The sequence below is a fragment of the Pelobates fuscus genome, chromosome 6, assembly GCF_036172605.1.
Source record: "Pelobates fuscus isolate aPelFus1 chromosome 6, aPelFus1.pri, whole genome shotgun sequence".
In the NCBI taxonomy this organism is placed as follows: Eukaryota; Metazoa; Chordata; class Amphibia; order Anura; family Pelobatidae; genus Pelobates; species Pelobates fuscus.
This window is the reverse complement of record NC_086322.1, coordinates 218,219,330-218,232,725: the sequence shown is the minus strand read 5'-3', so window position 1 is coordinate 218,232,725 and position 13,396 is coordinate 218,219,330. Positions and strand designations below refer to the sequence as shown.

Genomic DNA, 13,396 nt, shown 5'->3' with positions numbered 1-13,396 from the left:
GTGGTTGAGCAGTTACATTTTTCAGAACCTGCACTTTTTTGCCTTATTCTCCCCCCCCCCCTTTAATTCTGTGTTTAGTAAATAAGCCGCATTAGCTCTTTCATCCAGAAGATATTTTTCTGCATAATGTTCCTACTTCCTGGCTGATTGATATTATACGGAACTGTTTCTTACGGTACTAGTGACACAGGGAGTCATTTTGCAGTTGCACAACAGAGAGGCTGTGGGAGGAGCCGTCTGTGTTCTAGAATCTGGGCTATCCATGCTGAAGGGATCTGCATGCAGCTGTATGTGAATGTTTGTTTCATTCCCCGTTTTACTTCCTTTTGTCCTACTCATTCATTGTTACTCAGTGCCTGCTAACCCCTCTTTTTCCTGATTGCAAGTGATCTCTCCTTACTTTAGTAAAACGAAAAACAAGGTGACCTTTTCTCTTGCTACAAACTGCTAGAGATCTACGCTCTAGTGTGAATGCCTTCACATGGATAATTTGCTGCTTCGGGTTTTCCAACTTTTTAAATAATAAAAAAAGTCCCTTCCACCTGTGATTAACATTGATCGTTTATTATATAGTAAAGTTCCATCAGATTGTCATAATACATTGCAATGCTGCGGACTATAACTAATGCTTGGAGTAGGAAGGGCAGTAAGTACAGCAATTTCTCATGATTAGTTTTTATGGACATATTTAAACAGGTAAAAAGCAAGCAGCATCATGTATGTTGTATGCATGGCCTAACTTAACACGAGAAATAAAGTAGGAGACTGTACAAGTCCATTCTGCTGCTGGTAGAGAATATGCAATCCTCTAAAATTGATAGTGAATACTTCCTGAAAGATTTGGGAATCATTTGGGAATGCAATTATTTGTAGGTTGCTACTGATAAACACCAACTATGAGTTGAAATATATGTTGATACTTTAAGATTTTACACATTGAATAAAAAAACAAAAACTAGGCTCTTAAACTTCCTGGGGGTTAATTCATTAAACTGTGAAATGTGTAGAAGTGATTAGGGAACTGCACCTTTAAGTCACAATAGCAAAAATGAGTACATTCTTCACAATTCGAAGTGTTCGAAGAACATACCACTGCTGTCTTCAGAGTAGATGTTGCATATGTAATTATATAGAAGCCCTATCATAGATAAACAGTCGGTTTATATAGTTGGTATGTACATTATTAATAAAGGGACACTATAGTCACCAGAACCACTACAGCTTTTTGTATTTGTTCTGATGGGTAGAATTATTCCCTTCAGGCTTTTGCAGTAAACACTGTCTTTTCAGAGAAAATGCAGTGTTTACATTACAGCCTAGGGATAACTTAGCTGTCCAGTCCTCAGATGGCTGCTATAGGTGCTTCCTGGGGCAGTGCTGCATACTGTGCAGTACTACCATTTAGTGTCTCCACCCTCTAAATGGAGACACTGAACTTTCCTCCTAGAGATGCATTGATTCAATGTACCTCTATGAGGAGATGCTGATTGGCCTGTGCTGTGTTTTGATTGTGCTGGCTCTGCCTCTGATCTGCCCCCTTCATAGTCTCAGCCAATCCTATGGGAAAACATTGTGATTGACTGGCTCACAGAATCACAGCGGGGCTAGATGGTGGTTTTAACACTATAGGGTCAGGAATGTGTTCCTTTACCATATCTTTTAAAAGGGCTAGCCTAAGCACTATAAGCACTTTGCATTATTGCAAAGTGCATGATACTTAGAACATCCTGAACACACTCTCATTTCTGAGAATGCCGTACCACAGTATTCAGCAATGCTTCGTAAAACTTACTGCCCCTATAAGATAAAATACCAGGCCTGTCAATCAGGCAACCGGAACCCTTACAGGGTTATTAATTTGATAAAATCCGAATTAATGTAAATTAAAATGGTGTGGACAAATAGAAGTAAATATAAAGAAGATGTGACTAGGGTTAAGTTGGAAAATGTTAACACATCTGCTATTTTTGTCGTGATTTTTCCATTCAGATTTAATTTTCCAAACTTTGTATTTTAGTGAATAAACTTTTAAGGTCTCAGGTATCATATCAATGTTGGCTATATTGTGCTCATGTATAATAGGAAAGTCTCTCTCTCTCTCCTCCCTGGAGAGAGCCAAGCCATGGACCATGCATGTGTGGACTTCTGGTCACGCCATAGCAAAACTTCAGCATAATAATGAACGCCCTGACATCACTTTGATGTAATAATAAACACTTTACTATAACTTTAAAGAGGCGATCCAGGCACACACACACATTTGTTGTTTAGATTATAGTTAGGAATGCTGGGTGGGTGTCTTTTATTAGTCTTTTTTTTAATAAGGCTCTAATTCTTGCTACCTACAGTGTTTGGATATGTAATCCAAAAATACAGCTGCACGTGCTTTCATGATATTCATTGGTTAGATTTCCATATTAAATAGATGACAATTGAACTTCCGTAAACACTTGCTGTGCTCACTAAGCACTGATTACTGGGATAAACTAAAAATGCTATAGAATGTTAAAGGAACACATTGTTTTTACTCTCCGAATACAGAGTAGTTACATGGAGTGAGCCAGAACTGGACCACTGCTCTGAAATGTATATGGAAATTCCATGTTAATACTGTTTTAACATTATTATTGTTCACTGCATTGACACTGTATTTTAGAGAATTGCCAGCCATATATTAAGTTTTTATCTTTATTTGTAGAAACGATCTCCAAGATGAACCTGACCTCCTCTAGGATCCTGTCACTGTGCAGATCCATACCAAGAGCATCCCATCGGTATTTCAGATATGACACCTGCGGCCAGTGGCAAGGCACGTCTAGTACATATCCGCACAGTCAGATGACATCACTGTATGGACTTAAGAACCAGGTGTTTGCCAGATGTTTGCACAGTCTCAGTGCATTTAGCGGCTGCAAGTGTTGGAAGCCTGCTGTATCCCACCATTCACATCACAAGACTGAGATTCATGGCTCGAAGAGATCACTTAGTTTTTCTGCTGCTGTCGTGGTTGAATCGATGCCAAAAAATGTTCAGCCTTACCTACGACTTATGCGATTGGATAAACCAATTGGTAAGATGATTTGGCAGCAGAATAGCTTCCAAAACCATATTCACATCTAGTAAATTTGAAGCCTTTAACCGCAGGTTAACAAATAGTAATGATTTGTTTTTGATTTGTGGTTGGGTTGTAGTTGTTAGATTTTAAGAATGTAATCTTAATCTGTTATAGGAAATCTTTCAGTCCAATGCCATGGGCCTCCTCATTCTGTTACATTAATACTTCTGCCAAGGTTGATGGGTTAAGTAATTGAAAAAAACCAACTGGATGCCACCATGTAAACCGTGTGGTTTTTTTTGTATGCAAAATGATTCATAAAATGCATTAGGAGCTGATGCATTCTGGGTATGTTGGTCTTATATTCAAGTCAGAGTGCTTCGTAATGTCACTATTTACAAAGGAATGCTGGTATTCCCAAAATTCCCCTCAGAAACTAGGAAACGTCCCTGAGTTTACAACAAACCCAGTGGAGCCTTACAAGATTTTTTTTTTACTATCCTGAGAGGATAGTGTAAGTCATTGCTGTTTTTAACACATCTGAATGTCCCTCGTTTTGAAAAAATATACAGTGATGTCTTCAGATACCACAAAACGCTCAATTCTCCCAGCCAATCTTAGTTGTCTCATTGTTTGCAAGGGTAGGTTTTCTGCATTCTGAGCTATTAAAAGCTAGATTTCTCACAGGAGAAAATGTTTATTTCAGGTTAGAAAAAATAAATAATGGAACTATTCGCACCATATGGCTTCTACTAAACTCACCAGAAAGAAAAAACTGCGCATATTAGAAACATGAAATCTTAATGAAATTCTCATAAATACAGATGTGGAATTTCACTGAAATATCAATGCAGCCAAAAGATATTATTATTATTATTATTATTGATATTTATATAGCGCCAGCTTATTCCGCAGCGCTTTACAATAAGAGGGGAATGTACCAAATGAGACAATAACAAAATGTAACAGGAACTAATCAGTAGTTAAGGACCCTGCTCAAACAAGCTTACTAGAGGAGGTGGGGTATAAGACTTATCTACTAATCACTTAAAAAAAACTTTAAATTCCTTTAAAATTTTTGCGTTTTAAGGGTTTTTTACGTATAGGAGTTGTTATATTTACTTTATTAAGGATTTATCACTATCTTTTGCGCTTTTAAAAAATAGTTATTATTCATCATAACTTTTTAATCATTGGGTATGTCTAGTACAGGAACGGCTGGCTATCTTGCCTACCAAAATTGGACACTTTCAATTTAAGGATGCGAGTGGAGGCAACCTGTAAGTAAATCTGATGCATTTTAGGTCAGGTCTTGACAAATTTGCTTTCAAGCTAGGAGCCAGCTAAAAATGTTAGCAGACAGTTTTTTTCCCCAATGACAAAAATACAATTCTTAAAGTAACACTATAGGCACCAGAACCACTACAGCTTAATGTAATGGCTCTGGTGTATATAGCTTGTCTCTGTAGACTTTTCAATGTAAATCCTGCCTTTTCAGAGATAAGGCAGTTTGTACATTCCTGCCTAGTAACACCTCTAGTGGCTCTTATCTTAGTCCACAATGTGCAGGCACACACACACTCACAGAGACACAGACAGACACACACTCTTGCCAGAGACAGACAGACACACACACTCAGTATGATTTATTATTGATACACCCAAATACATACACACACACACAAACATTCATGCATACACACAGACAAATACACATACATACATAGAGACATACAAATACACATACAGACATACACATATGGCAGATACACAGAAATTAAAAAAGAAAAATACATATTTGTATCCACCCTCCTACCTTTTGGGCTCAGGAGAGTGGCCTCCCTGGGGTTCAGTGGGACTGGGCAGCAGCAGGTGACATCTGGTTAGTGGGGCTGGCTGCGACTAATGGAAGTTGGCAGCCACTGTTCCAGACTCCCTCCTTCTGTCTCTCCAGCTCTCTGTGCGCAGGGAGGAAGTTAAGGGGACTGTAATAACTTCCTCCCGGCGCTGAGGTTACGCAGGATAAAGGGCGGCCGGCTGGCTCTGCGGCATGGGGGCGGGAGGCGGACGGGGAGCAGGGTTGGCTCTGCAGCATGGGGGCGGGAGGCTGGCGAGGAGCATGGTCTGCTCTGCGGCATGGGGGCGGGGAGCAGAGCCATCTTTCCCTGGTATCCTGCCAGGTTAGCTTGACATTCCCCTGCGTGGCCTCTGCACCGGGTGGAAGCAATTACAGTTCTTCACTTCCTCCCGGCCCACAGAGAGCTGCATAGGGATTGAGACAGAAGGGGGAAGGAACGGGCTGACCAATCCCAGGCGCCAGGGCAAAATATTTAGTCGCCATGGCGCCTGGGATTTGTCGGGCCCTATTTTAGGTGACTTACTTCTAACAATATATATAACTAACATGCAATTTATAACAACAACAATGTATTTCTTTTACACAGATTTCTAACATATTTGTTGTAGTTTAAAGACACTATACTGTGAGTATTATTGCAGTGGAACTCTGTTATACACTCAGACACACCAACAATATGGAGCTTCTATAAAAGAGGGACATTTGGGGGATATGGACTATGAATGGATGATCACACACTTGACAGGTTATGTTTATAGATATTTTCTGTATATTGTTGTGGTAGCATATTCCCTGGAGTGGAGCTGGCATACTGACCGTTTTTAATCTACTACAGGAACTTGGTTGTTGTACTTACCCTGCACGTGGAGTATAGCTCTAGCCGCAGAGCCGGGTGGACTCCCAGACATATCCATGCTGGCCCTGTTTGCCACAGGAGCAGTTCTGATGCGTGGTGCTGGCTGTACTATAAATGATATGTGGGACAGAGACTTTGATAAGAAGGTATGTCTATAATTTTCCCGATTCATAAAGTGAATTCATTATTATTATTTGAACACATATTTGTTATGTAGTTGTTTCTCAATGAGTTCCATGGGCCAATAACATAGAATTAAGAAGTAGGGACCTCTTTAGTCGGTCCTCTCACACCTCGCCCCTCTGTCAGTCCTTACATTGGCTTCCTGTATCCTATAGGAGTCAATGCAAAGTGCTAACCCATACCTATAAAGCACTGAACAATTCTAGCCCCTCATATTTCTTCACAGATCCATAGGTATGCCCCTACTCGGTCTCTCCACTCTGCCCCTGACCTTCTCCTGTCCGTTGCTTGCACCCGAGACTCTCCCCTAGTCTTCATTCCTTTAAGTTTTGTGCCTTAAAACCTATCTCTTTAGGAAAGCTTATCGCCTCTCAGAGTAACCTCTACCTCACATACCTGTCTCTTGCTCTCTCCTAAAGGGCAGCACTTTACTTTCTCCTCCAGCTCTGCTTCACTCCCACCTTATTTGATTACTATTATCTGTCCTAATGTGTTTTACACCCCACCTCCTACAGACTGTAAGCTCGTTTGAGCAGGGTCCTCTTCCACCTAGTGTTCCTGTTAGTTTTCTTGTTATTGTCCTGTTTATAGTTACATCCCCCCTCTCATAATATTGTAAAGCGCTACAGAATCTGTTATATATATATGGTTATATGGCGATAATAATAATAATAGAGATGTCGCCTTTCATATGGAGCATGTAAGCTCCTAATCACAAATAAAATCAGTAAGATTATATTTTAGAGTGTGTTGAACTTTTTTTTATTTTATAAATTATAGAATCTAGAAGAATTTATCCTAGTCATACCAAAACCCACCGTCTTCAATGGAGTTAGTAGGAAAGTTCTAGAGAAAACCTATGCCCAAACTGAATTCTTTAGTTATCTTGAACACTGTATTAAAATCACTCTTTTAAGGGTGGAATGGACTAGAGTGCTTAGACAATATATGGGGATAAAAGTACTTAATCTGAATATTTCTGAGTTTTGAAGATGCCCTCCATGAGCTCATGCATTTCTTTTATTATACCATGTCAAATGTGAATTTGTAAAAACGAACTTGAATATTTCTATATTCTATATATTTATTTTATGTAAAATCTATTTTGGAAAACAATGATCTATTTTGAGGGTTGTATTTGCCCTTGCTGCATTTGATTGGTCAGTGGCTACAGTGACCATTTCTTCTGCTCAGGTGGAAAGAACAGCAAGCCGGCCTATTGCATCTGGGGACATATCTCGGTTCCAGGCATTGGTTTTTCTCGGTGGACAGCTCAGTCTGGCACTTGGTGTGCTGTTATGCCTGAATAATTATAGGTGGGGAACCTAATTTAATATTCCTTTTTTAAATGTCATTTTTCAGAAGTACTAATTGTTTGTATACATATACCCATTGCTAAACACCTATTACTTGCTGTTTACATGAGAACTTTGATGCAATATTGTTAAAATGTTAACAACAGGTTACACTGCAGACACAGACTATGTTTACCGTCCGCAGCTCACCATAGACCAGCAAGTTTGTTTCCCAAATTGATCATTCAAAGTGTATTTCACATTTAAGGCCAGAATAGTCTAACTGAAAACATACCCGGCTTATAGAATGTTTCCAGTTCAGCAATTTCTTTTTCATTTGTCACTTTAGTGAGTAACCTCCTAATATTGAATTTTTCAGAGTGCAGAATATGTAAAATTTACCATAGTGAGTAATTTAGAAATGTCTGATTTTAATCAACCTGGTTCAACTAATTAATCTGTTGAACCCTTGAGTATTTTGCAGATTGCTGTAAGGTCAGTCAGATGTGTATTAATATTTTAAGCCCTTTTTATTCTCTTTATGTGCAGTATATATTTTCTATTTTTCAGTATTGCCCTTGGAGCAGCTTCTCTGTCGCTGGTAATAACCTATCCATTAATGAAGAGGATAACGTACTGGCCACAACTTGTGTTAGGTAAATAGCATCTATTATTATTATTTATAGAGCACCAACATATTCTGTAGCGGTTTACAATTAGAGAATGGAATTATCTGACAGTTATTCCATGTGGCTTATGTGAATTCTGTGCATATTGGACATCTGATGTCAGTATGCAGGCAACATGTGTCTGTGCCACCCATGTCTTCCCCTCGGTGAAGGGGAGTGATGCCAGAGGAGGAGAATCAGGCTGCAGGGAGATCTTTATCTTAGTGCTTGAATGGAGGGATGTTTTAGGTTTATTTTATTGTGGGGGAACTAGCATAGACAGGGTTACTCTAACCAAAAACACAGTTTTAACGGGTTACTCCAACGACCATGACCACTTCAGTGATTAGAAGTAGTCATGTTGGTAGGAATCTGTATGCGCAGCATTTCTGCTTGAAACGTTGAACAGAGTAATGAGCACTTTTGTGCCAGGAGTTAGTTACATTCCCGTCGCACGTGACCTTGCTTTGTTTTTTTATATAGGGTAATCCCATCCCCCTCCCGCTCGCCAGCTCAGATTGTGCGCATACTTTCTGACCTGGCGAAACAGTGCAGTCTCAGGCTTTGCTATGAGAAGCAGGTGACTGGACCACACAAGGCACTTTGATGTTAGATGGGCATGGTAGGCAGCACTAGATTTCAGGTAAGTAAAAAATGTTTTTGTAGGTTTTACTGCACAGTGTGTGTGTGGGGGAGGGGAAGGATGGTGGTAAGTAATAGTGCCCAATTGGGCATTTTGTATAGAAAACTGTGTTCCCTTCCAAAGGGTTGGAACAACCTTCTAATTATAAATATTGAAAGTAGATTGACAGTGTTTTTTCTTTCCTTCATATAGGTTTGACATTCAACTGGGGAGCCTTGCTTGGATGGTCTGCTGTGAAAGGGTTGTGTGATTGGTCAGTGTGTCTCCCTTTATATGTGTCTGGAGTAATGTGGACCCTGATATATGACACAATTTATGCGCACCAAGTAAGAAATCGTTCACACTACACATTGCAAACATACTAATGCTTAGAAACCAAGGGTGGACTAAAATTATTCATTAGGTTGGCTTGCAATTCTAGTTGTAAGAGTAGGTTATTATCTGGTCAGCAGATTAGCGGAAATTGATCAATTTTGCTACTGCATTCGAGCTGCTTTGGCAATACCGCGCTCACTTTTGCAGATATCTCTGATAACAAATTAAAACCCATAAACATATATCCAATGGCCTGGACCTCTTTAATAGTGTATATTCAGAGCTACTATTGTAGGCATTGTAAACCGCAAACACCCTAAATTGATGGATGCTTCTTTAGTAGAATAGTAAATTAACAAACTCCTCTGGTACTGAATGATGTTTTCATATAAATTCCAATGTTTAGCAAATGAATCCATTCAGAATATAAAGGCTAGGTTCTGTGATATTAATCCCTTTACTACGGGAGTCATGTACAGTGGGAAGAAAAAGTATGTGATCCCTTTAGACATTGCTGCATTTACATATAAATGTGCCTTAGTATCGTTTTTGATGTTCATCTAAGTTCCAAGAATAAACATGACCAATTAATACTGAAACCCTAACTAATTCCAAAGGATTTACATACTTTTTCATTGCCACTGTATATATAAAATGTCTAGATTATGTTCCCATACCCTGGAATGCTGTATTCACAATTTGTTTTTTATTTCAGAAATGTAAACATTTTACATAGTTACATAGGCTTCCTTCCTCACATTTTTTTTTTTTTTTTGCTGTAGTCTTGGTCTTTTTGGCTATCACTTCATTTTCTAGTTTAGCCCATCTAATTGCCCTCTTTACAGGAATGATTGGCTTCCTTATATTGATATAGGGTGCCTCTGATTTAAATGCCCTTTTCTTATTTTTAATTTTTTATCCTACCTTCCTACTAATTAATATTTATTTCAGTTTGTATATTTGATATTTATCACCTAATAGTATATAATAGAAGTGTACAGTTCTATATTTGTCTGAAGATATTCCCTTTACCCTCTTTTTTTTATTTTATTTATTTAAATAAATAAATAAAAAAGAAAGTGAGTAAAGTCTCAGTTATCCTATTGAAACTGGCCTTTTTAAAAATGTTTTGGAATACCCCATGTCCATTGGCTTTAGTTTTTTCAAAAGACACTTTGGGACCGATATTTTACATGTGATTTCTTATTTGAATGTTTGACAAAAGATCAACATTGTATGTAACCAGATCCATATAAACATCCTTTCTAGTTGGTGCTTCTACCAACCTTGACTTGAAGGTGTCATTTAACAAGAGCTTGACTCACCTAGCTGAACTACTGGGCCCTCCCAATTTATGTCCAGGTAATATAATCAACGCTCCTTAACCCCTTAAGGACCAAACTTCTGGAATAAAAGGGAATCATGACATGTCACGTGTCCTTAAGGGGTTAAAAGTGTTAGCCCAATGTTTTCTTCTTTACCAATATCAGTATTAAGTGGGTTATATAGGTATACAACCATATTGGTTTAAAAAAAAAAATTAACTTTTTCAAGATATTGTGCCAAAATTCACTTTAGGTAAACTAAACAAAATACAGATTCTGACTATCTCTCATTTTGTTGTAGGACAAAAAGGATGATGTACTTGTTGGGGTGAAATCAACTGCTTTGAGGTTCAATGACCAGACAAAGCAGTGGCTAAGTGGTTTCAGTGTGGCACTGCTATCAGGATTAACATTAACCGGCCTCAGCTGCGAACAAACATTACCCTATTACACTGCTGTTACACTTATTGGTGCCCACCTTGCTCATCAGGTAAAATTTTTATTTTTTTTCCCTTCATATAGGCTATAATCCTCTCACCTACATATTGTCCAGTATGTGCCTGTATATTGCCACATTACCCATAATATAGCACTAAGGCTATTACATGATGCCTCAATATCGAGACATCGTGTAATACCCCTCCACACTGCCGGGCACCAGAGTGATCGCTCCCTCCGGAGCAATCACTTCCGGGTTGCTGCACGTGGCGCCTGGCAGTGTAGAGCAGAGCATCGGAAGCCTTCAGGCAGGCTTCCGATGTTCTGCCTGTACTGAGTGCCTCAAGGGATCGAGGCCCTCAATAATATTAAAACAAAAAAAAAATTAACCCTCTACGCTCCCTCTCCCTTCCCATGTACATACCGGTCAACTTCTGAGCCCAAACAACCCCCTTCTCCCTCTGCACTGTGACCGCTCTAAATATATAATGAATTGCAAACAAAATGTTTTTACAAAAAAAAAAAAAAACGAATAAAAATGCAAACTTTGGCCAGCGTTTGTGGCTACTAAAAAAGACTGGACATACCCCATTTTGAATACCCTGGGTTGTCTACTTTTACAAATGGAATGCAATGATGGGGTTCATTTTCATTCCCTGACTGCTATATGGTCTCAAAGGCCCTGCAAACCAACCTGGCAAATTTAAATGTGCAAACATGGTAAAAGCCCTACATTTGACCCCTGTAAGTTTGCAAAAACCCATAAAACCTGTACGTTGGGGGCACTGTTGTACTCTGGAGATGTTGCTGAACACATATCGGGGTGTTCTTTGTCAGTAACACATAACAGGAACTGTGAATTCATGCCTAAAGTACAATGTGAGAGAAAAATAAAACAAAAAAATGACTACCCAAAAGTTTGACAAAGACTGGTGGTAGAATTAGGGCATGGAAAGTGTTAAAATACCACCATTTGAAATACCTTAGGGCAGTGATGGCGAACCTTTTTGAGCCTGAGTGCCCAAACCGCAATACATGCCAACTTTTTTTTTCCTTAAAGTGCCAACACGGCAATTAAACATTGGGGGTGGGGGAGTAAATTACATTGGCTGGCTTCAAAAATATCCTAAAAAGGACATGGAATTTTCACAGCTGGTCTTTTAGTGCTGAACACATATAGGGGTGCTCTTTGGCAGTAGCCCTTAAAGTTCTCCATACATGTATTCTTAAATTGCGATTTGTGTAAAAAATAAAGAAATCACCAATTATTATTATTATTTTGTGCTTTTTTTTTTTTTAAGTTGGCATAGATTGGTGGTAAAATAGTTGCATGAAAAGACTCAAAATACCATAAGTTTAATACCTTAGGTTGTCTTTTTAAAAATATATACACGTGAAGGGTTATTCAGGGATTCCTGACAATTAGTGTTACAATGTAATTTTGAAAAAAAAAAAAAAGGTTTGCAAAGTGCTACTTGTACTTATTGCCCTATAACTTTCCAAAAAAAGCTAAGAACATGTTAACATTGGGTATTTCTAAACTCAGGACAAAATTTAGAAACGATTTAGCACGAGTTTTTTGGCGGTTGTAGATGCATAACAGATTTGGGGGGGTCAAAGTTCAAAAAGGTGTGGTTTTTAAAAAAAAAATATATATTTTATATTTTTTTACAGTAAGTTATTTGATAAGAATAATGGTATCTTTGAAAAGACCATTTAATAGCGAGAAAAATTGTATATAATATGTGTGGGTACAGTAAATGAGTAAGAGGAAAATTACAGCTAAACAAACACCGCAGAAATGTAGAAGCAGCCCTGGTCCCAAACGGTAAGAAAAGAGAGAAGTGGTCTGGTCACTAAGAGGTTACATATCCATCTTTCTGAAGACTAACACATTGTAATGAACTAGCTTTATATAGCAATTAAGATTTTTACTCCTAACATTTACCAGCATAAGCTTGCCTCTACTTTACTAAACAGTGAGTTTGGGTATTCGGTATTTCTAAAGTGTTATGTAGTAAGTACGTCACTTTATGGCATTTAACAAGTCCTAAATATTTTTTTTAGTAACCTTTTACGTACGCAATTTAACTGTAAATCTTGCTGGTTTTTATGTCATTAGATCTACACATTAGACATAAACAATGCTGAAGATTGTTGGAAAAAGTTCAGCGCAAATCGTACAGTGGGATTATTGCTCTTCCTCGGCATTGTGCTTGGAAACTTGTGGAAGGGACATAATGCCGATAACATCAGAGAAAGGTGAAACGCAAGCACTCAGCAATAAATGGACTGGCCTGGTTGATAGGACTGAAGTAGAATGTATCTGAAAGTTACCTGGAATCATTTCACACACTTGAAAAATCAATGTGTAAGTAACAACACTTCAAGGAGAAGTTTTCAAAACATGATATAGTTCAGTGATGCCACATTGCACAACAACTCTCTAAAAAATTGCAACTGAAAAGGCACTGAGGAATCACCCAATTTCTGGATAAACAATATACTGTAAATAATGGACAAAAAAAGTTGGTGTAGACAGTTAAATTTAAGATGAAAATACGCATTACATTTTGTGGGGAAAATAAAATTGTATTCTTGCCTTTTTGGTATAGAGCAGTGGTGTGCCACATGGAAATGACCAGGCATGAGCACAGTTCGAAAGTCACGTGGGCTTCACTGCTCTAATGTTTTCTATTCACTGACTGTAGTAATATATTTTATTTGAAAAAACAATTCATCATCATCATCATCATGATA

General features: G+C 38.3%; 1 protein-coding gene across 1 annotated transcript; it reads left to right on the top strand.

The window, feature by feature from the left end:
• Positions 1-220: 220 nt before the first annotated feature.
• COQ2 (coenzyme Q2, polyprenyltransferase) lies at positions 221-13,383 on the top strand. Its single transcript, XM_063458754.1, has 8 exons — positions 221-287; positions 2,699-3,070; positions 5,749-5,915; positions 7,147-7,268; positions 7,818-7,903; positions 8,751-8,884; positions 10,500-10,688; positions 12,759-13,383. The coding sequence occupies exons 2-8, from the start codon at positions 2,713-2,715 to the stop codon at positions 12,900-12,902; spliced, it is 1,200 nt and encodes a 399-aa protein (XP_063314824.1). The 5' UTR covers positions 221-287; positions 2,699-2,712; the 3' UTR covers positions 12,903-13,383.
• Positions 13,384-13,396: the final 13 nt, after the last annotated feature.